The sequence below is a fragment of the Pseudophryne corroboree genome, chromosome 1, assembly GCF_028390025.1.
Source record: "Pseudophryne corroboree isolate aPseCor3 chromosome 1, aPseCor3.hap2, whole genome shotgun sequence".
NCBI lineage: Eukaryota > Metazoa > Chordata > Amphibia > Anura > Myobatrachidae > Pseudophryne > Pseudophryne corroboree.
Window position 1 is genome coordinate 115970680 of NC_086444.1, and position 24094 is coordinate 115994773.

A 24094-nucleotide genomic window follows, 5' to 3' on the forward strand; every position below is an offset into this window, starting at 1 on the left:
GAGCTATCTGTTGAGAGGCTCCTCTGTTATCATGCTGTTAACTGGGTATTGTATCACGAGTTATACGGTGTGATTGGTGTGGCTGGTATGAGTCTTACCCGGGATTCAAAATCCTTCCTACTTGTGTCAGCTCTTCCGGGCACAGTATCCTAACTGAGGTCTGGAGGAGGGTCTTAGTGGGAGGAGCCAGTGCACACCAGTAGTCTAAAAGCTTTCTTTATAGTTGTGCCCAGTCTCCTGCGTAGCCGCTAATCCCCATGGTCCTTACGGAGTCCCCAGCATCCACTACGGACTATGAGAAATAGAATTACCGGTGAGTAAATTCTTATTTTTTCAAATACAGCCTGTGACATGGCAGTTATGTGCTGATTGACTGGTACTTTATCTCTTTACCATTCTCCACTGTATCACTCTTTAAGGCTTACTACATTTGGGCCATTATGCTTTATGACTGTAACTAGTTTTGCTGCCATTATTCTTCATGTGAGAGTAGTATGTGACAAAGATGTATGCAGTGATTATTATATACCTTTTAGAGCTTCATCTTCACACATGGGCAAAGTTCAGTGAGGGTTTATCAGTGATGTTGCGATCTATGCGTATTGCAATTACACCAGTTTTTAGACAGATCTTTTGCAGCCATTCTAGAGCTTGTGCAGGTGACCATTGGTGGCGGCGGCTATGAAACGAAGCATACACAAAAGTCGCTTGTTAAGCTTTTGTTGTGTAAATGCAATGCGGAAGCAGTTGAGGAATATTTGCATTCAGTCCTGCTTAGGGCCCCAGTGCACTCATACTGAACAACTAAATTGGCAATGCATTTGGATGGCTCTAAATTGTAAGCTTAGCAGGTCCATCATGAGTGTAGATGAAGTTATATGGATCTGTAAGAGGAAAAACAGTTTGTAAATGACCTGCACAGGTAACCTGTCACCCTCCAGCCATTGTGAAATAACATCCCACATTGTGACCTGTCAGCCTTTTCGTCCTGTGAACTGTAGTTCCACAAATGTTGAAGAGCCCCAGGCTCGCAGCCTCTACTATAACAGATTTGTTAGTTATGTCTCCATAGCTGGATAATTTTACCTGTTTTTTGTTTTTCTGTCCTCAGGGCTCAGCTGATCCGCTAAACAGCGCCTTCCATCTTACATACAACATGGTACTGAACCTCTTACGTGTGGAGGAAATTAACCCTGAATATATGTTGGAGAAATCATTCTATCAGTTCCAACATTACAGGGCCATACCCGGAGTAGCGGAAAGTAAGTGCATAGTATCTGGGGATTCTCATTACATAGCAAAACAATGTCAGTCAGTATTTGACCTTCCTCTTGTAAGCTGCACTTCCAGATAATGTACAAATATCCCCCTGCTCCCGGTGCCTCCCACACTGGTGATGGCTTTGGTGCAGCCATTTTTGTTGGGGCTCTGTTCTTGAAAGCTGTGCGCATTAGGAACACTGAGGGATGTGTGACCATGTCGACCAATAAACTGAAGTTATGCAGTTTGCAGCTATCTATAGGTCCTCCCACTTGCACCCCCTTTGGCTTTTTTAAATGTGAGCAGAAAAGACCTTTCCGTATTCACCAGGATGCAGCAGCGCAATGAATATCATGAATAAGTGGTAATGCGATTTGATTATTATTTTTTTTTTTTAAACATTAGATATGTATTCATTATAGAATAGACAGAAACTAATCATACAGACAGCCATAAAACAACATAGCGTCAACACCTATAAAGGTACACAAAGTATTAGATCAGCAGCTGTATACATGACATCTCAAATAAGAGGATTTTGGTACTTACCGATAAATCCATTTCTCTGAATCCTCTAGGGGACACTGGAGTCCTATACAGTAGGGATGTGAAGCTTGCAACCGGAGGTGTGGCACAATCTAAAATTAGCATTGTCTGCACAGCCGGCTCCTCCCCCTTCACATCCCTCCTCCCTCAGTTTTGAAAATTTGACTGAGAGAATAGGACATGATACTATAGCACATGGCGAGGAACCGAACCGTACAACATATCAAACAGCAACCAATAACTCTTAAACGAATAACTAATGCTGTTTGTACGAACTGTTTGAACAAGAACTTTGAACACAGCAGGTTGACAGCACCGAGGCGGGCGTCCAGTGTCCCCTAGAGGATTCAGAGAAATGGATTTATCGGTAAGTACCAAAATCCTCTTTTCTCTTTCATCCACTAGGGGACACTGGAGTCCTATACAGTAGGGGACGTCCCAAAGTTATCCCCCAGGGAGGGAGTGCTGTCGGTGGCCTGCAAAACTAAACGTCCGAACTTAGAGTCTCCGGACGCAAAAGTATCAAACTTGTAAAATTTCGCGAACATGTGGGCTAAGGACCACGTCGCCGCTCTGCAAAGTTGAGTAGTGGAAGTACCGCTGGCAGCCACCTATGAGGCACCCACTGATCGGGTGGTATGAGCACCCGTCTGAACCGGAACCTGTTTGCCACAGGAAAGATAAGCTTGCCGAATGGTAAGTCTAATCCAGCTAGACAAAGACTGCTTAGATGCTGGCCAAACCTTCTTAGGCCCATCATTGAGAACAAACAAATGGTCCGACCTTCTGAAGGACGTCGTAACTTGTACGTATTCCCGTAAGGCTCGGACAACATCCAAGGACACGTCCCCATCTGTGAGACCCTGGAAAGATAGGACCACAATTGGCTGGTTTACATGAAACCCTGAAACAACCGTAGGTAAGAAATCTGCCCTCGGACGGAGTTCTGCCCTACCCCCATGAAAAATTAAAAAGGGACTTTTATACGATAAGGCTCCCAACTGAGAAACCCTCCTGGCCGAAGCCAAGGCAAGCAACAGTGAGACCTTCCAAGAGAGATATGTCAGGCCTGTTCTTGCTAACGGCTCAAAAGTTGGTGATCTCAAAAATACCAACAACAAATGTAAGTCCCCCGGCGCAGTGGGAGAACGAAAAGGGGGTGGTCTCCTCAGAACCCCCTGTAAAAAGGTTTGAATCTCCTGCAAGGATACTAACCGCTGTTGAAACAGGATGGAGAGAGCCGAAATTTGAACCTTCAGAGAGCCCAGCTTCAGTCCTACATCTAGCCCGGCCTGAAGGAAAAGGAGAAGTCTGGATACGTGGAAGTTCTGTGAACTCCACCCACGTTCCTGACACGCTTCCATGTACGTCTTCCAAATCCTGTAGCAGTGCATGGCTGTGACCTGCTTCCTAGTGGCAAGCATCGTAGGAATGGCCGTTCCAGGTATCCCTCCGTTCCGTAAGATCCGGGTTTCAATAGCCACGCCGTTAAACGCAGCCTGTTTAGGTCTGGGTGTGGGAATGGTCTTCGAGACAGCAGGTCCTCACTCTGAGGCAACTACCAAGGATCTGCCGCTAGTAACCCCCGCGGGTCGGAGTACCCACTCACTGCGGGGTCCATTTGGTGCAATCCGAATTGCCCACACTCGTTCTCGTTTCACCCGTTTCAGAACCCTGGGTATGAGTAGGAAAGGTGGAAAATGTAAACCCTCCCTGTAACATCAAAGACTTGTTAATGCGTCCACTCCTTCTTCTGCTGCTGTATCTCTTGTCCTGGACAATGATTTGGGCAGCTGATGGTTTTGTCGCGACGCCATTAGGTCGACTTGATGTAGACCTCATCTCCTCACCACCATGTCTAAAATCCGTTGATGTAATCACCACTCTCCCGGATGCATGGCCTGGCGACTGAGAGACTCTGCTTCCCAGTTCTCCACACCTGGAATGAACACTGCCGAGAGGATGATCTGCCTCTCTGCCTACAATAAGATACTTGTGGCTTCCTTTAACGCCCTCCTGCTCACTGTTCCTCCTTGACGGTCTATGTAAGCCGTCGACGTGACATTGTCCGACTGTATCCTTAAGTGTTGACCCATGATGAGGTCTTCGGCTAAGAGAAGCGCCGTGTTAACTGTTCTGAGTTGGAGAATGTTTATGGGTAGGCTGTTTTCCAGTAACGTCCATCTGCCTTGAAACTGATGTTCCTCTAAGATGGCACCCCAACTTCTGAGGCTGGCGTCCGTTGTTAGGATCCTCCAATCCCAAATGCCGAATCTCTTGCCTGCTGCGAGATTCCTGTGCAACGGCCACCAAATTAAGGAGGTTCGCATGCGCGGTGTAAATCGGATTCTTCGATGCAGAAGCCAATGCGAAACCGCTCTCTGAGCAATGAGGTTCATCTGGAATGGTCGAGAACGAAGTCTGCCGTACTGGAGAGCTTCGATCGACGCCACCATCTGCCCGAGAAATTGCACACAGAGGTTTAGAGAAACCGTTTGTGTCCTCAGTACCTGAGCCACTACTCTGTCGGTCCTGGACCTTGTGATCAGTAGATAGTCTAGATAAGGTATAATCGTGACCCCCAACAGTCTCAATCCTGCAACCATGATTGCCATGATCTTCGTAAAGATTCTTGGGGCTGATGATAGGTCGAACGGCAAGGCCCAGAATTGGTAGTGATCAGTCACCAGTGCGAAACTTAAGTAAGCCTGGTGAGGAGTCCAGAGTGAGATATGCAGATATGCATCCTTTATGTCCATGGATACCATGAATTCGCCTCGTTCTAAGCCTGCAATGACCAACTGGATTGTTTTCATCCTGAATTTGCAGCTCCTTAGAAACTGGTTTAAAACTTTGAAATTGAGTATCGGTCCGACCGTCCCGTCTGGCTTTGGCACGACAAAAAGAGTGGAATAGAAAAGCCTTCCTCTCTGCGAGGCGGGAACTGGGATAATGACCTCTGACCATAGCAATTTCTGAAGTGCTGTTAGTAGTGCCTTCTTTCTGAGGGCACCAAGGCAATCCTGTTGTAAACGAACTGACTGAGGCCTCTGTTGAAAATCCAGTTTGTACCCCGGGAAATTATCCAAAGTTCTGGTGAGGTCTTGGCCCAGATGTCCCGAAACCCTTCCAGACGCGCACCCATTAAGGGGGACCCCAGAAGAGATGGGAGGCTGTCATGCCACGGTCTTGTCAGCAGGTTTATCCTGCTTTCTGGTATTTGACTGTGAGCGGCCTCTACCTCTGCCTCCATGTGCTTGTGTACCGAAACCTCTTCCTTAGACTCGAAAGGACTGTGATCTAAATGAATTAGACATTGGTCCCGAATAACCTCTCCTAACCTGTGGAGTGGTTCTCGTATAAGGAGTAGGTAGAAAGGTGGACTTCCCTGCTGCAGCTTGCGAAATCCACTTGTCCAACTCTGGACCGAAAAGCATTTTACCCCCAAAGGGGATGGGTTCTACCGCCTTCTTGGTGTCAGTCTCCTTGCCATTCTCGTAGTCATAAAATCCGTCTAGCCGATATGGCCGATGCAGAGATGCGCAATGCTATCCTGCTAATATCCTTTGAGGCTTGACACAGGTATGAAGCGGATTCTGGAATATGTTCCGCCAGTTGGGTAATATCTGCCAAGCTATTTTCCTCTTCAATAGCCTGTACAATACGTCCAGACCATGCTCCCATGGCCTTGTTAACCCAAGCACAGACGATCGTAGGTCTCCGTGCCTCCTCTGCTGCTACGAAAATTCACTTTAAAGCTGTCTCATCTTACAATCGGAAGCATTTTTTTTTTTTTTTTTGAAAGCCGTGATATTAGGTATTGGTAAGATTGTCTTCCTTGACAACCCTCCTAGGGAAGCATCCACTACTGGTGGAGTCTCCCACGTATCTATTACACCGTTAGGTAAAGGGTAAGTTACCTGAAACCGCTTTGGAAATTTAAAGCGTTTATCAGGTTGCTTTCAAGCCTCTGAGATTGGAGAGATGTAGGAATAAAAACACCGCTGAATGCGTTTGTTTCTTTTTCATCCACTAGGGGTCACTGGAGTACTCTTGGGATATGGACGGCTTCCATAGGAAACAGCACTGAATATTTAAATTTAGAACACTCCACCCCTCCATATCCCCGAGTACCTCAGTGTTTTTTCTGTGCTCGAAGTAGTAACAGCTCTGTGGCTGAGTCCACAATTACTTTGAATTATTTTTTTCTATTTTTTTTATACATCCCTTTCCCCCTTCCAAAAGGCAGGGTCAGGGATTGTGCAAGCTGCTGAAGCAGCAGTGGCGTGTCGGTCCTCACTGAATGAGCTCCCTCACAGCCACACACAGATCTCCTGCTCAGGCTGGCCGGCGCTTGTACAGAAGCCCCGTCGGAGCCTCATCACAAACAGGAGTGCAGGTATGTGTACGGGGCGGTCAGCTCCCGCTGCCGCCCCGAGGTGTGGGGACATTGTTATGCAGGATCCTATGCAGACGCCCGGCCGCCGCCGCTGCTCTGCCCGCTCACACGGCTCCGGCCACCGCCGCTGCTCTGCCGCTCACACTGCTCCGGCCGCCGCCGCTACTCTGCCCGCTCACACTGTTCCGGCCGCCGCCGCTGCTCTGCTCACGCTGCTCCGGCCCCCACCACTGTACTCCTGCTGCTCACAGCGCTCGATACACAGCGCTTCATGATCCCCGCTCTCTGTCTCTAACGGTCACTGGGAGATGCGGCTCCACACGCTGCGCTGGCCGCCGCTCTGTGTCTGAAAGCATACAGGGGGGAAAGGGGGCATAATCAGGGGGCAATAGTAGGGGGCAATACAGTAAGATAAACCTGCAACAGCAGATGCTAGGCTGCAGGGGTATTTACACAGGATTTCATGCACTGTGATTATATGTGAGAGCATGGCAGCCATTTTAACCATGCTTCCTGTGTCTTCCTGCTGTGATTCCAGAACGTTCCAGTACTACATCTCTACTCCACCGGAGGCGCAGGGGTGTTAGAGGGAATTTGGGATCACATTTCATAGTACTGGCCACGTGTACTGCACTTGGCCAGAGATATATATATATATATATATATATATATATATATAGAGACACCTTCGTACTATTTTACTGAGTCGTGCAAGTGTCTGCAATTATGCTTTTTAGTTTTTGCTGGTGCCTTACTCATTATGGCGACAGACAATACAATACACAAAAACAAAGTCTGTAGCAGTGTGTTACCGGATGGATCTACCACATGTACAGTATGTTTTGTGGATTTGGTTCAGAATACAATTTCTGCTCCAGTTTTACAGCCAATTTCCTCACCGAACCCTCTTTGGGAAATGCTAGCCAATGTACTGGCTGGCAAAATTGGCCGCCGCTCGACAAGAGCGGGAAACGGCAAGATCTGAGTCTAGGGTGAGACCGCCAGAACTACCGGAGGCGTCTCAGCCTTGCGAAAGGTCCAAATCCATTTTGGGTAAACGGGATAAATTTCATGTGTCTTATGATTTTCCAGTTTCTGCTATGTTGCATTCTGACGATTCCATGCCAGACCTCACGGAACAAGATGAGGGTGAGGAGGGCGAAGTGGAGTCAGATAGTGAGGATTTTAACAGCTCCGGCATTGATAATCTCATCAGAGCGGTGCGTCAGTCTCTGAGGTTTACTGAAACTGAGGAGCCTCTCACAAATGATCAGGTCGTATTTACTAAACGACAAAGAACTCCAATAAGTTTTCCTGTCTCGGAATCTCTTAATCAGATGTTAGTAGAAACACGACAGAATCCAGATAAACGGTTTTCTATACCTCGCAGATTTAAGTTTAGTTACCCGTTTCCAGACTCTGTAACATGTACATGGGAGAATCCACCAATAGTTGATTCGTCAGTGTCGAAGCTTACCAAGAAATTAACCATACCAGTGCCAGCGGCTACTACGCTTAAAGACCCTTCAGATCGCAAGATAGAAACTATGCTAAAGTCCATGTATGTAGCAGCAGGAGTGATGCTGAGACCTGGATTGGTTGGCATCTGGGTCACTAAGGCGCTCATAATATGGATTACAGAACTCAAATCTGCTTTACATGACGAAAATCTGATACTTCTTGCAAATCAAATGTGTGAGGCTGCAGAGTATCTCTGTACAGCGTCTACTGACGTCTGTCAGCTCACTTCTCGTATTTCATCGTCGCTAGTTACGGCACGACGAGCACTCTGACTGCGTGCTTATCAAGGGAGGCAGAGGTCAAACGAGGTATAGAGGCGTTGCCTTACGATGGCAAGAAGTTGTTTGGTCCTGAATTGGACGCATGGATTGCTGAGGCTACGAGAGGTAAGTCGGTTTTCTTACCATTGCCTCCACCGGTATCAAGAAGGAGGTACGCTGGACCTTCGTTCAAATCCTTTAGACCTCAGTCCTTTCGAGGACGTGGCAGAGGAACAGCCACGCCTGCTAGACGTGGTCGTGGACGTGGTTTCCAACAAACCAACACAAGTCGCCAGGACGCTAAGGCTACCGACAAACCAGTGGCATGACGGGCTACCAGCCCATCTCGGTTCTCCGATTGTGGGAGCACGCCTTCAGACGTTCCATTTGGCGTGGTTCCACACATCCGCGGATGGGTGGATCCGCAATTTAGTGTTAAAAGGTTACAAAATAGTTCGACTGTTTTCCGCCTCTGCGGTTTTTCAAGACAGGATTGCCTCTGTCGGACGACAAGAGGGCGGTTCTGCAAATTGCCATTCAGTCCCTACTGGATTCAGCAGTTTTGATTCCGGTCCCTGTACATCAACAGGGTCAGGGTTATTATTCTAGTCTGTTTCTGGTACCGAAGCCGGATGGCTCAGTCAGACCAATATTGAACTTAAAGGGTCTCAATCAGTACGTAACTTACTACAGATTCAAGATGGAGTCTCTGCGTTCCGTGATTGCGGGTTTAGAGCCAAAGGAATTTATGATTGCGCTAGATCTCAAGGATGCGTACTTACACATTCCGATTTGGCAGCCTCATCAGAAATTCTTGCGGTTTGCAATACGCCAGAACCATTACCAGTTTCAGACTCTACCGTTTGGCCTATCATCAGCGCCTCAGGTATTCACCAAAGTGATGTCGGTGATGATAGCTCATCTCAGATCCCTGGGAGTGACAATAGTTCCGTATTTAGACGATCTGCTCATCAAAGCTCCGTCTCAACAGATGCTTCTCCAACATGCGCTGCTAACGTACAATGGGGCAGATGTATTAACCTGGAGAAGACATAAGGAAGTGATAAACCAGTGATATGTGCAAGGTGATAATGGCACTAGCCAATCAGATCCTAACTGTTAATTTACATATTGGAGCTGATTGGCTGGTGCCTTTATCACCTTGCACATATCACTGGTTTATCACTTCCTTATGTCTTCTCCAGGTTAATACATCTGCCCCAATGTACTGGTTCACCACGGTTGGATTGTCAACTTCAAGAAATCACATCTAATTCCGTCTCAACGCCTTCAATTCCTAGGTATGATTCTCGATACGGTAAATCAAAGAATTTACCTACCACAACAGAAAGTACAGATTCTACGCCATCTAGTACAATTAGTGCTCAAGCCACGCACAGTGTCTGTACACTTGTGCATTCGCCTCTTAGGCACAATGGTGGCAGCTTTCGAAGCGCTTCAGTTCGGAAGATTTCACTCACGTCCATTTCAACTGAATGTGCTCGCCCAGTGGTCGGGCTCGCATCTGCAGATTCACCACAGGGTGAGGTTGTCGCCAAGGGCAAGAGTCTCTGCTCTGGTGGCTCAAGGAACACAATTTAACCGCAGGGAGACTGTTCGGAGGCTGGAATTGGATAATTCTAACGACGGACGCCAGTCTCAGAGGTTGGGGAGCGGTAGTTCAAAATTGTCAGCTCCAGGGTCTCTGGGCGGATCACGAAAGATTGCTGTCTATAAATGTCCTGGAACTCCGCGCAATTTACAATGCGCTACGACAAGCGGTGCACATGCTTCGCTCTCAGACTGTCCAAGTGCAGTCAGACAATGCGACGGCGGTCGCATACATCACCAAACAAGGAGGAACGAGAAGCCGCATGGCAATGCAGGAGGTAGCTTGAATCCTCAATTGGGCGGAATACCACCAGGTGATATTGTCGGCCGTGTTCATTCCGGGAGTGGACAACTGGGAAGCGGATTATCTCAGTCGTCGGGATTTTCATCAAGGAGAATGGGCATTAAATCCAGAAGTGTTTCACATGTTGGTTCAGCGATGGGGTTATCCTCAAGTGGACCTGATGGCGTCTCGACACAATCACCAAACGCTCCAGTATGTGTCCAGAACAAGAGATCCAAAGGCAGTGGCGGTGGATGCTCTCACCGTCACGTGGCCGTACAGTCTTGTGTATCTGTTTCCACTGTATCCGTTGCTCCCTCTGGTGCTAAAACGAATCAAAAGAGTCTGTCACAGTCATACTAGTGGCGCCTCATTGGCCTCGGAGAGCTTGGTTCTCGGATCTCCGAGGACTACTCGCAGACGATCCATGGCTGCTCCCACTACGTCCAGACCTGTTACAACAGGGTACGTTCCTTTACCCCAATTTAGCGCGGCTGCGTTTGACGGGGTGGCTGTTGAGACCGCTCTCTTAAGAACAGAGGGCATTCCAGAATCGGTTATACCAACCATGTTACGAGCTAGGAAGCCGGTTACGGCAGCTCATTATTACAGAATATGGCGTGCCTATATAGGTTGGTGTGAAGCTCGGAAGTTTCCGACCTCATCTTTCAAGTTATCCCGCCTTTTGTTATTTCTACAGACGGGGTTAGATGGAGGACTGCGTTTATCTACACTAAAGGTGCAGGTATCTGCTTTGTCAATTTACTTTCAAAGACGATTGGCTCTATTGCCGTCTATACACACTTTTTTCCAAGGTGTCCTCAGAGTTCAGCCTCCATTCATTCCACCTACAGCGCCATGGGACTTGAATCTGGTTTTAGATTTCTTACAGTCTTCATATTTTGAACCCTTACAGCAAGTGGATATAAAGTTTCTCTAACGTCCTAGTGGATGCTGGGAACTCCGAAAGGACCATGGGGAATAGCGGCTCCGCAGGAGTCTGGGCACAACTAAAAGAAAGCCTTTAGACTACCTGGTGTGCACTGGCTCCTCCCACTATGACCCTCCTCCAAGCCTCAGTTAGATTTTTGTGCCCGGCCGAGCTGGATGCACACTAGGGGCTCTCCTGAGCTCTTAGAAGAAAGTGTATTTTAGGTTTTTTATTTTACAGTGAGACCTGCTGGCAACAGGCTCACTGCAACGAGGGACTAAGGGGAGAAGAAGCGAACCTACCTGCTTGCAGCTAGCTTGGGCTTCTTAGGCTACTGGACACCATTAGCTCCAGAGGGACCGACCGCATGGAACTGGCCTTGGTGTTCGGTCCCGGAGCCGCGCCGACGTCCCCCTTACAGAGCCAGAAGCAAGAAGAAGTCCGGAAAATCGGCGGCATGAAGACTTCTGCCTTCTCCAAGGTAGCGCACAGCACTGCAGCTGTGCGCCATTGCTTCTCATACACACTTCACACTCCGGTCACTGAGGGTGCAGGGCGCTGGGGGGGGGCGCCCTGAGCAGCAATAAAAACACCTTGGCTGGCAAAACAATCACAATATATAGCCCCAGAGGCTATATATGTGATAATTACCCCTGCCAGAATCCTTAAAAAAGCGGGAGAATAGTCCGCGAAAAAGGGGCGGAGCTATCTCCCTCAGCACACTGGCGCCATTTTTCCCTCACAGTTCCGCTGGAAGGAAGCTCCCTGGCTCTCCCCTGCAGTCTACACTACAGAAAAAGGGTAAAAAAGAGAGGGGGGGCACTAAATTTAGGCGCAGTAAATATTATAGCAGCTTTAGGGGACATAATTCAGTTAGTCCCTGCAGTATATAGCGCTCTGGTGTGTGCTGGCATACTCTCTCTCTGTCTCCCCAAAGGGCTTCCGTGGGGTCCTGTCCTCTGTTTAGAGCATTCCCGGTGTGTGTGCGGTGTATCGGTACGGCTGTGTCGACATGTTTGAGGAGGAAAATTATGTGGAGGCGGAGCAGATGCCTGTAGAAGTGATGTCACCCCCTGCGGGGCAGACACCTGAGTGGATGGTTTTATGGAAGGAATTACGTGCAAGTGTCGACTCCTTACACAAAAAATTTGACGACATGCCAAATGCGGGACAGCCGGCTTCTCAGCTTGTGCCTGCCCAGGTGTCTCAAAGGCCATCAGGGGCTCTAAAACGCCCGCTACCTCAGATGGCAGACCCAGATGTCGACACGGATACTGATACCAGTGTCGACGACGATGAGTCTAATCTAATGTCCACTAAGGCCATTCGCTGCATGTTTGAGGCAATGAAAGAGGTGTTACACATTTCAGATTTAAACCCAGGTACCACAAAAAAGGGTATTATGTTTGGGGAGAAAAAACTACCTGTAGTTTTTCCCCCATCTGAAGAATTAAATGAAGTGTGTGAAGAAGCGTGGGCTTTCCCTGATAAAAGATTGATAATCTCAAAAAAATTACTAATGGCGTTCCCTTTCCCGCTAGAGGATAGGGCACGTTGGGAAACACCTCCTAGGGTGGATAAAGCGCTCACACGTTTGTCTAAAAAGGTGGCACTTCCGTCTCCGAATACAGCCGCCCTGAAGGAGCCTGCGGATAGAAAACAGGAGGCGATCCTGAAGTCTATATATACACACACAGGCATTATACTTAGACCAGCTATTGCGTCAGCATGGATGTGCAGTGCTGCCGCTGCGTGGTCCGATCCCCTGTCAGAAAATATTGACACCCTAGACAGGGACACTATTCTGCTAACCGTAGAGCATATAAAAGACTCAGTCTTATACATGAGAGATGCACAGAGGGAGATTTGCCGGCTGGCATCTAAAATAAGTGCATTGTCCATTTCTGCTAGGAGAGGCTTATGGACCCGGCAGTGGACAGGGGATGCAGATTCCAAAAGGGCACATGGAAGTTTTGCCTTATAAGGGTGAGGAGTTATTCGGGGATGGTCTCTCGGACCTCGTTTCCACAGCGACAGCTGGGAAGTCAGCATTTTTGCCCCATGTCCCCTCACAGCCTAAGAAAGCGCCGTTTTATCAGGTACAGTCCTTTCGGACCCAGAAAAACAGGCGAGGAAAAGGCGGGTCTTTTCTGTCCAGAGGCAGAGGTAGGGGAAAAAGGCTGCAACAAACAGCTAGTTCCCAGGAGCAAAAGTCCTCCCCCGCTTCTCCCAAGTCCGCCGCATGACGGTGGGGCTCCACAGGCGGAGCCAGGTACGGTGGGGAGCCGCCTCAAAAATTTCAGCGATCAGTGGGCTCGCTCACAGGTGGATCCCTGGATCTTTCAAGTAGTATCTCAGGGGTACAAGCTGGAATTCAAGGCGTCTCCCCCCCCCCCCCCCCCCCCCGCCGTTTCCTCAAATCAGCCTTGCCAGCAACTCCCTCGGACAGGGAGGCTGTGCTAGAGGCAATTCACAAGCTGTATTCCCAGCGCGTGATAGTCAAGGTGCCCCTACTTCAACAAGGACGGGGTTACTATTCCACACTGTTTGTGGTACCGAAACCGGACGGTTCGGTGAGACCCATTTTAAATTTGAAATCCTTGAACACATACATAAAAAAATTCAAGTTCAAGATGGAATCGCTCAGGGTGGTTATTGCAAGTCTAGACGAGGGGGATTACATGGTATCCCTAAACATCAAGGATGCTTACCTGCATGTCCCCATTTACCATCCTCACCAGGAGTACCTCAGATTTGCGGTACAGAATTGCCATTACCAATTCCAGACGCTGCCGTTTGGTCTGTCCACGGCACCGAGGGTGTTTACCAAGGTAATGGCGGAAATGATGATACTCCTTCGAAAAAAGGGAGTTTTAATTTTCTCTGACGTCCTAAGTGGATGCTGGGGACTCCGTCAGGACCATGGGGATTAGCGGCTCCGCAGGAGACGGGGCACAAAAGTAAAAGCTTTAGGATCAGGTGGTGTGCACTGGCTCCTCCCCCCATGACCCTCCTCCAAGCCTCAGTTAGATTTTTGTGCCCGGCCGAGAAGGGTGCAATCTAGGTGGCTCTCCTAAAGAGCTGCTTAGAGTAAAAGTTTTGTTTAGGTTTTTTATTTTCAGTGAGTCCTGCTGGCAACAGGCTCACTGCTACGAGGGACTTAGGGGAGAAGAAGTGAACTCACCTGCGTGCAGGATGGATTGGCTTCTTAGGCTACTGGACACCATTAGCTCCAGAGGGATCGAACACAGGCCCAGCCATGGAGTCCGGTCCCAGAGCCGCGCCGCCGACCCCCTTGCAGATGCCGAAGAGTGAAGAGGTCCAGAAACCGGCGGCAGAAGACTTTTCAGTCTTCATGAGGTAGCGCACAGCACTGCAGCTGTGCGCCATTGTTGTCAGCACAGTTCACACCAGCGGTCACTGAGGGTGCAGGGCGCTGGGGGGGGCGCCCTGGGCAGCAATGAAATACCTATACTGGCTAAAAGATACATCACATATAGCCCCTGGGGCTATATGGATGTATTTAACCCCTGCCAGGTCTCAGAAAAACGGGAGAAGAAGCCCGCCGAAAAGGGGGCGGAGCCTATTCTCCTCAGCAAACAGCGCCATTTTCCCTCACAGAAATGCTGGTGGGAAGGCTCCCAGGCTCTCCCCTGCACTGCACTACAGAAACAGGGTTAAAACAGAGAGGGGGGGGCACTTATTTGGCGATATGATTATATATATTAAGATGCTATAAGGGAAAAACACTTATATAAAGGTTGTCCCTGTATAATTATAGCGTTTTGGTGTGTGCTGGCAAACTCTCCCTCTGTCTCCCCAAAGGGCTAGTGGGGTCCTGTCCTCTATCAGAGCATTCCCTGTGTGTGTGCTGTGTGTCGGTACGTGTGTGTCGACATGTATGAGGACGATGTTGGTGAGGAGGCGGAGCAAATTGCCTGTAATGGTGATGTCACTCTCTAGGGAGTCGACACCGAAATGGATGGCTTATTTAGGGAATTACGTGATAATGTCAACACGCTGCAAGGTCGGTTGACGACATGAGACGGCCGGCAAACCAATTAGTACCTGTCCAGGCGTCTCAAACACCGTCAGGGGCTTTAAAACGCCCATTTACCTCAGTCGGTCGACACAGACACGGACACTGACTCCAGTGTCGACGGTGAAGAAACAAACGTATTTTCCATTTGGGCCACACGTTACATGTTAAGGGCAATGAAGGAGGTGTTACATATTTCTGATACTACAAGTACCACAAAAGAGGGTATTATGTGGGGTGTGAAAACTACCTGTAGTTTTTCCTGAATCAGATAAATTAAATGAAGTGTGTGATAATGCGTGGGTTTTCCCCGATAGAAAATTATTGGCGTTATACCCTTTCCCGCCAGAAGTTAGGGCGCGTTGGGAAACGCCCCTTAGGGTGGATAAGGCGCTCACACGCTTATCAAAACAAGTGGCGTTACCGTCTCCAGATACGGCCGCCCTCAAGGAGCCAGCTGATAGGAGGCTGGAAAATATCCTAAAAAGTATATACACACATACTGGTGTTATACTGCGACCAGCGATCGCCTCAGCCTGGATGTGCAGCGCTGGGGTGGCTTGGTCGGATTCCCTGACTGAAAATATTGATACCCTTGACAGGGACAGTATTTTATAGACTATAGAGCATTTAAAGGATGCATTTCTATATATGCGAGATGCACAGAGGGATATTTGCACTCTGGCATCAAGAGTAAGTGCGATGTCCATATCTGCCAGAAGATGTTTATGGACACGACAGTGGTCAGGTGATGCAGATTCCAAACGGCACATGGAAGTATTGCCGTATAAAGGGGAGGAGTTATTTGGGGTCGGTCCATCGGACCTGGTGGCCACGGCAACAGCTGGAAAATCCACCTTTTTTACCCCAAGTCACATCTCAGCAGAAAAAGACACCGTCTTTTCAGCCTCAGTCCTTTCGTCCCCATAAGGGCAAGCAGGCAAAAAGGCCAGTCATATCTGCCCAGGGATAGAGGAAAGGGAAGAAGACTGCAGCAGGCAGCCCATTCCCAGGAACAGAAGCCCTCCACCGCTTTGGCCAAGTCCTCAGCGTGACGCTGGGGCCGTACAAGCGGACTCAGCTGCGGTGGGGGGTCGTCTCAAGAGTTTCAGCGCGCAGTGGGCTCACTCGCAAGTGGACCCCTGGATCCTACAAGTAGTATCCCAGGGGTACAGATTGGAGATTCGAGACGTCTCCCCCTCGCAGGTTCCTGAAGTCTGCTTTACCAACGTCTCCCTCCGACAGGGAGGCAGTATTGGAAACAATTCACAAGCTGTATTCCCAGCAGGTGATAATCAAAGTACCCGTCCTACAATAAGGAAAGGGGTATTATTCCACACTATATTGTGGTACTGAAGCCAGACGGCTCGGTGAGACCTATTCTAAATCTGAAATATTTGAACACTTACATACAAAGGTTCAAATCAAGATGGAGTCACTCAGAGCAGTGATAGCGAACCAGGAAGAAGGGGGACTATATGGTGTCCCTGGACATCAAGGATGCTTACCTCCATGTCCCAATTTGCCCTTCTCACCAAGGGTACCTCAGGTTCGTGGTACAAAACTGTCACTATCAGTTTCAGACGCTGCCGTTTGGATTGTCCACGGCACCCCGGGTCTTTACCAAGGTAATGGCCGAAATGATGATTCTTCTTCAAAGAAAAGGCGTCTTAATTATCCCTTACTTGGACGATCTCCTGATAAGGGCAAGGTCCAGAGAACAGTTGGAGGTCGGAGTAGCACTATCTCAAGTAGTTCTACGACAGCACGGGTGGATTCTAAATATTCCAAAATCGCAGCTGTCTCCGACGACACGTCTGCTGTTCCTAGGGATGATTCTGGACACAGGTCAGAAAAAGGTGTTTCTCCCGGAGGAGAAAGCCAGGGAGTTATCCGAGCTAGTCAGGAACCTCCTAAAACCAGGAAAAGTGTCAGTGCATCATTGCACAAGGGTCCTGGGAAAAATGGTGGCTTCTTACGAAGCGATTCCATTCGGCAGATTTCACGCAAGAACTTTTCAGTGGGATCTGCTGGAAAAATGGTCCGGATCGCATCTTCAGATGCATCAGCGGATAACCCTGTCTCCAAGGACAAGGGTGTCTCTTCTGTGGTGGCTGCAGAGTGCTCATCTACTAAAGGGCCACAGATTCGGCATTCAGGACTGGGTCCTGGTGACCACGGATGCCAGCCTGAAAGGCTGGGGAGCAGTCACACAAGGAAAAAATTTCTAGGGAGTGTGATCAAGTCTGGAGACTTCTCTCCACATAAATATACTGGAGCTAAGAGCAATTTACAATGCTCTAAGCTTAGCAAGACCTCTGCTTCAAGGTCAGCCGGTATTGATCCAGTGGGACAACATCACGGCAGTCGCCCACGTAAACAGACTGGGCGGCACAAGAAGCAGGAGCACTGTCAGCAGTGTTCATTCCGGGAGTGGACAACCGGGAAGCAGACTTCCTCAGCACGACCTCCACCCGGGAGAGTGGGGACTTCATCGGGAAGTCTTCCACATGATTGTGAACCGTTGGGAAAGACCAAAGGTGGACATGATGGCGTCCCGCCTGAACAAAAAACTGGACAGGTATTGCGCCAGGTCAAGAGACCCTCAGGCAATAGCTGTGGACGTTCTGGTAACACCGTGGGTGTACCAGTCGGTGTATGTGTTCCCTCCTCTGCTTCTCATACCTAAGGTACTGAGAATTATAAGACGTAGAGGAGTAAGAACTATACTCGTGGCTCCGGATTGGCCAAGAAGGACTTGGTACCCGGAACTTCAAGAGATGCTCACAGAGGACTCATGGCCTCTGCCGCTAAAAAGGGACTTGCTTAAGCAAGTACCATGTCTGTTCCAAGACTTACCGCGGCTGCGTTTGACGGCATGGCGGTTGAACGCCGGATCCTAAGGGAAAAAGGCATTCCGGAAGAGTTCATTCCTACCCTGGTCAAAGCCAGGAAGGAGGTGACCGCACAACATTATCTCCACATGTGGTGAAAATATGTTGCGTGGTGTGAGGCCAGGAAGGCCCCACGAAGAAATTTCAACTCGGTCGATTCCTGCATTTCCTGCAAACAGGAGTGTCTATGGGCCTCAAATTGGGGTCCATTAAGGTTCAAATTTCGGCCCTGTCGATTTTCTTCCAGAAAGAATTGGCTTCAGTTCCTGAAGTCCAGAAATTTGACAAGGGAGTACTGCATATACAACCCCCTTTTGTGCCTCCAGTGGCACTGTGGGATCTCAACGTAGTTCTGGGATTCCTCAAATCACATTGGTTTAAACCGCTCAAATCTGTGGATTTGAAATATTTCAGATGGAAAGTGACCATGATGTTGGCCCTGGCCTCGGCCAGGCGAGTGTCAGTATTGGCGGCTTTGTCTCACAAAAGCCCATATCTGATTGTCCATTCGGACAGGGCAGAGCTGCGGACTCGTCCCCAGTTTCTCCCTAAGGTGGTGTCGGCGTTTCACCTGAACCAGCTTATTGTGGTACCTGCGGCTACTAGGGACTTGGAGGACTCCAAGTTGCTAGATGTTGTCAGGGCCCTGAAAATATCGGTTTCCAGGACGGCTGGAGTCAGGAAAACTGACTTGCTGTTATCCTGTATGCACCCAACAAACTGGGTGCTCTTGCTTCTAAGCAGACGATTGCTAGATGGATGTGTAGTACAATTCAGCTTGCACATTCTGTGGCAGGCCTGCCACAGCCAAAATATGTAAATGCCCATTCCACAAGGAAGGTGGGCTCATCTTGGGCGGCTGCCCGAGGGGTCTCGGCTTTACAACTTTGCCGAGCTGCTACTTGGTCAGGGGCACACCCTGGCTGAGGAGGACCTGGAGTTCTCTCACTCGGTGCTGCAGAGTCATCCGCACTCTCCCGCCCATTTGGGAGCTTTGGTATAATCCCCATGGTCCTGACGGAGTCCCCAGCATCCACTTAGGACGTCAGAGAAAATAAGAATTTACTTACCGATAATTCTATTTCTCGTAGTCCGTAGTGGATGCTGGGCGCCCATCCCAAGTGCGGATTGTCTGCAATACTTGTACATAGTTATTGTTACAAAAATCGGGTTATTGTTGTTGTGAGCCATCTTTTCAGAGGCTCCGCTGTTATCATACTGTTAACTGGGTTCAGATCACAGGTTGTACAGTGTGATTGGTGTGGCTGGTATGAGTCTTACCCGGGATTCAAAATCCTTCCTTATTGTGTACGCTCGTCCGGGCACAGTATCCTAACTGAGGCTTGGAGGAGGGTCATGGGGGGAGGAGCCAGTGCACACCACCTGATCCTAAAGCTTTTACTTTTGTGCCCTGTCTCCTGCGGAGCCGCTAATCCCCATGGTCCTGACGGAGTCCCCAGCATCCACTACGGACTACGAGAAATAGAATTATCGGTAAGTAAATTCTTATTATCCCATACTTGGACGATCTCCTAATAAAGGCGAGATCCAAGGAGCAGTTGTTGGTAGGAGTAGCACTATCTCAGGAGGTGCTACACCAGCACGGTTGGATTCTAAATATTCCAAAGTCACAGCTGGTTCCGACGACACGTCTACTGTTCCTGGGAATGATTCTGGACACAGTCCAGAAAAAAGTGTTTCTCCCAGAGGAAAAAGCCATGGAGATGTCGTCTCTAGTCAGAAACCTCCTGAAACCAAAACAGGTGTCGGTGCATCACTGCACGCGAGTCCTGGGAAAGATGGTGGCTTCTTACGAAGCAATTCCTTTCGGCAGGTTCCATGCCAGAATCTTTCAGTGGGACCTGTTGGACCAATGGTCCGGATCGCATCTTCAGATGCATCGGCTAATAACCTTGTCTCCAAGAACCAGGGTGTCTCTACTGTGGTGGCTGCAGAGTGCTCATCTTCTAGAGGGCCGCAGATTCGGCATACAGGACTGGGTCCTGGTGACCACGGACACCAGCCTTCGAGGCTGGGGGGCAGTCACACAGGGAAGAAACTTCCAAGGACTATGGTCGAGTCAGGAGACTTCCCTACACATAAATATTCTAGAACTGAGGGCCATTTACAATGCCCTAAGTCAGGCAAAATCCCTGCTTCAAAACCAGCCGGTACTGATCCAATCAGACAACATCACGGCAGTCGCCCATGTAAACCGACAGGGCGGCACAAGAAGCAGGACGGCGATGGCAGAAGCCACAAGGATTCTCCGATGGGCGGAAAATCACGTGTTAGCACTGTCAGCAGTGTTCATTCCGGGAGTGGACAACTGGGAAGCAGACTTCCTCAGCAGACACGATCTCCACCCGGGAGAGTGGGGACTTCATCCAGAAGTCTTCACACTGATTGTAAATCGTTGGGAACGGCCACAGGTGGACATGATGGCGTCCCGCCTAAACAAAAAACTAGAGAGATATTGCGCCAGGTCAAGGGACCCTCAGGCGATAGCGGTGGACGCTCTAGTGACACCGTGGGTGTACCAGTCGGTTTATGTGTTCCCTCCTCTGCCTCTCATACCAAAGGTACTGAGAATAATAAGAAAACGAGGAGTAAGGACAATACTCGTGGTTCCGGATTGGCCAAGAAGAGCGTGGTACCCGGAACTTCAAGAGATGATCTCAGAGGACCCATGGCCTCTGCCGCTCAGACAGGACCTGCTGCAGCAGGGGCCCTGTCTGTTCCAAGACTTACCGCGGCTGCGTTTGACGGCATGGCGGTTGAACACCGGATCCTAAAGGAGAAAGGCATTCCGGAGGATGTCATTCCTACGCTGATTAAAGCCAGGAAAGATGTAACTGTAAAATTTTATCACCGCATATGGCGGAAATATGTTGCTTGGTGTGAGGCCAATAAGGCCCCAACAGAGGAATTTCAGCTGGGTCGATTTCTGCACTTCCTACAGGCAGGAGTGTCTATGGGCCTAAAATTAGGCTCCATTAAGGTGCAGATATCGGCTCTGTCGATTTTCTTCCAAAAAGAACTAGCTTCACTACCTGAAGTTCAGACATTTGTAAAAGGAGTGCTGCATATTCAGCCCCCTTTTGTGCCTCCAGTGGCACCCTGGGATCTCAACGTGGTGTTGAATTTCCTAAAATCACATTGGTTTGAACCACTGAAGACCGTGGATCTTAAATATCTCACGTGGAAAGTGGTCATGTTATTGGCCTTGGCTTCGGCCAGGCGTGTTTCAGAATTGGCGGCTTTGTCATGCAAAAGCCCTTATCTGATTTTTCATATGGATAGGGCAGAATTGAGGACTCGTCCCCAGTTTCTCCCTAAGGTGGTATCAGCTTTTCACTTGAACCAACCTATTGTAGTGCCTGCGGCTACTAGTGACGTGGAGGATTCCAAGTTGCTGGATGTAGTCAGGGCCTTGAAAATTTATGTTTCCAGGACGGCTGGAGTCAGGAAAACTGACTCGCTATTTATCCTGTATGCACCCAACAAACTGGGTGCTCCTGCTTCTAAGCAGACTATTGCTCGCTGGATTTGTAGCACAATTCAGCTGGCGCATTCTGCGGTTGGACTGCCGCGCCCTAAATCAGTTAAAGCCCATTCTACAAGGAAGGTGGGCTCATCTTGGGCGGCTGCCCGAGTGGTCTCGGCTTTACAACTTTGTCGAGCTGCTACTTGGTCAGGGGCAAACACGTTTGCAAAATTCTACAAATTTGATACCCTGGCTGAGGAGGACCTTGAGTTCTCTCATTCGGTGCTGCAGAGTCATCCGCACTCTCCCGACCGTTTGGGAGCTTTGGTATAATCCCCATGGTCCTTTCGGAGTTCCCAGCATCCACTAGGACGTTAGAGAAAATAAGATTTTACTCACCGGTACATCTATTTCTCGTAGTCCGTAGTGGATGCTGGGCGCCCGTCCCTAGTGCGTATTGTCTGCATTACTTGTACATAGTTATTGTTTAATAACGGGTTATTGTTATGAGCCATCTGTTGAGAGGCTCAGTTTTGTTTCATACTGTTAACTGGATATGGTATCACGTGTTGTACGGTGTGATTGGTGTGGCTGGTATGAGTCTTACCCGGGATTCAAAATCCTTCCTTATTGTGTCAGCTCTTCCGGGCACAGTATCCTAACTGAGGCTTGGAAGAGGGTCATAGTGGGAGGAGCCAGTGCACACCAGGTAGTCTAAAGGCTTTCTTTTAGTTGTGCCCAGACTCCTACGGAGCCGCTATTTCCCATGGTCCTTTCGGAGTTCCCAGCATCCACTACGGACTACGAGAAATAGATTTACCGGTGAGTAAAATCTTATTTTCTCACTTGGAAAACAATCTTTCTTCTAGCCTTAGCTTCGGCAAGGCGTGTTTCAGATTTGGGTGCCTTGTCATGCAAACCACCGTATTTGGTGTTTCATGATGACAAAGCGGAACTTCGGACGAATCCCGCTTTCTTACCAAAGGTAGTGTCATCTTTTCACATCAATCAACCAATAGTAGTTCCTGTGTTGACAGCACATTCTGGAACTCTGGATGTGGTACGCGCATTACGCATTTATGTATCCCGAACGTCTTCAGTTCGTAAGACGGATACGTTGTTTGTTCTCTATGATGCTGCCAAGATGGGTTGGCCAGCGTCTAAACAAACCTTATCCAGATGGATAAAACTGACCATACATCAGGCTTACCTTCATGCTAGGTTACAGCCGCCTACATCAGTAACCGCTCATTCCACACGTTCTGTGGGAACTTCATGGGCAGCTGGTCGGGGAGCCTCTACGACGCAGCTTTGCCGTGCTGCTACATGGTCTTCAGTGCACACGTTTGTGCGCTTTTACAAGTTTGATACGTTTGCGGCATCAGCATCTAGCTTTGGCCGCCTAGTGTTACAGGTGCCAAACAGCTCTCCCGCCCACGGGGGAAGCTTTGGTACGTCCCAAGAGTACTCCAGTGACCCCTAGTGGATGAAAAAGAAAATAGGATTTTGGTACTTACCAGGTAAATCCTTTTCTTTGAATCCATAGGGGGCACTGGACGCCCACCCAGAGCAGTTTTACCTAATTTGTGGTGAGTTCTGAGGATCTTATGGTAACACACTCTCACCGACTGGTTCAAATTATCAAGTGCTGGTTGTCAACTGTTTAGTTGTCAGTAACGTTATGTGTCAACTTCGTTATTGTCTTGTTATATGTAATACTCCATTGTCAACCTCTCTATAGTTCCTGTTCGGCTCAGTAAAAAACACTGAGGTACTCGGGGATATGGAGGGGTGGAGTGTTCTAAATTTAAATATTCAGTGCTGTTTCCTACGGAAGCAGTCCATATCCTAAGAGTACTCCAGTGCCCCCTATGGATTCAAAGAAAAGGATTTACCTGGTAAGTACCAAAATCCTATTTTTTGTTTTGTTTTTTTTGGAATTTGATTAATTCGAAATCCTCTAGCTCCTTAACTTTTTCCACTTTAAAGTTTGGGATCTCTTCTACCACGTCAAAGTAAGGAATCAATACCCGCGATTGTCCTCTTATGGAGAATCGGCGTCTAGGTTAGATTCAATCATCCTCTGATTCTGGTACAATAGAAAGAGGTCTTTTAACTACCTTGCGCACATTTGTTTCTGCTTGTGCGGGCGGTGTTAATCTGATGAGAAATTATTTCATCGTTCTTGAGAGCCCCGCAGCCCATTGTGATTGGTGCTTGCGTGATTCCGCCATCTCCTTGGAGATTTTATCTGCAAGGTCTTTCACCTATGACCTAGACGGAGCACTGCTCCCAGGTGTAGCGTCCTTGTCTGGAGTCGCACACCCCGGAGCTGCCAACACGCGTGCTCGTTTTGTTACCTTTCGTACAAACATAACAAGTCTTGGTTGTTTAAACCCCCTACCAGGGTACTACGCAGTGCTTTCCCCTTTAAACTAGGAAAAAGACTGCGGTAGATGACGGAAGCAAGGGTATCGGATCCGGCTGGAATTACTCTTCCCTCTCTTGTATTGCAAAAGGAATAGGACAAGAAGAAATAAATTAAAAAATACAATTAAATAAATAATAATTAAAAACACCAGCCGACCAAGTTGTATCCGCCTGCTTCCTTGTATTTTCTACAGGATCTTTGTAATAGAAGTCCGTTTGAAAATATAAATGTAAAGTAAAAGTATTTGTTCAGGAGATCCTCAGTATTTTTCGCAATATCTACTTTCCCCAGCAGAGGGAGCTATTGCGACATTATAACATCTCTCTTGGTACCTATACGAGGGGGAAGGGATGGCGCCACTTAGAAATAATTAAAATGTCCGTCACTGAAGAATTTTGGGAACTTCCTTTCTATGCCCAGGTAAACTTATAA

General features: G+C 48.6%; 1 protein-coding gene across 1 annotated transcript in view; it reads left to right on the forward strand.

Moving 5' to 3' along the window:
• Positions 1 to 24094, forward strand: part of MTREX (Mtr4 exosome RNA helicase) — a 176870-nt gene that overhangs the window by 58515 nt on the left and 94261 nt on the right. Inside the window, exon 16 of the mRNA XM_063962194.1 lies at positions 1112 to 1262. Within this exon, the coding sequence (XP_063818264.1) occupies positions 1112 to 1262 (151 nt within the window). The remainder of the gene's footprint in view (positions 1 to 1111; positions 1263 to 24094) is intronic.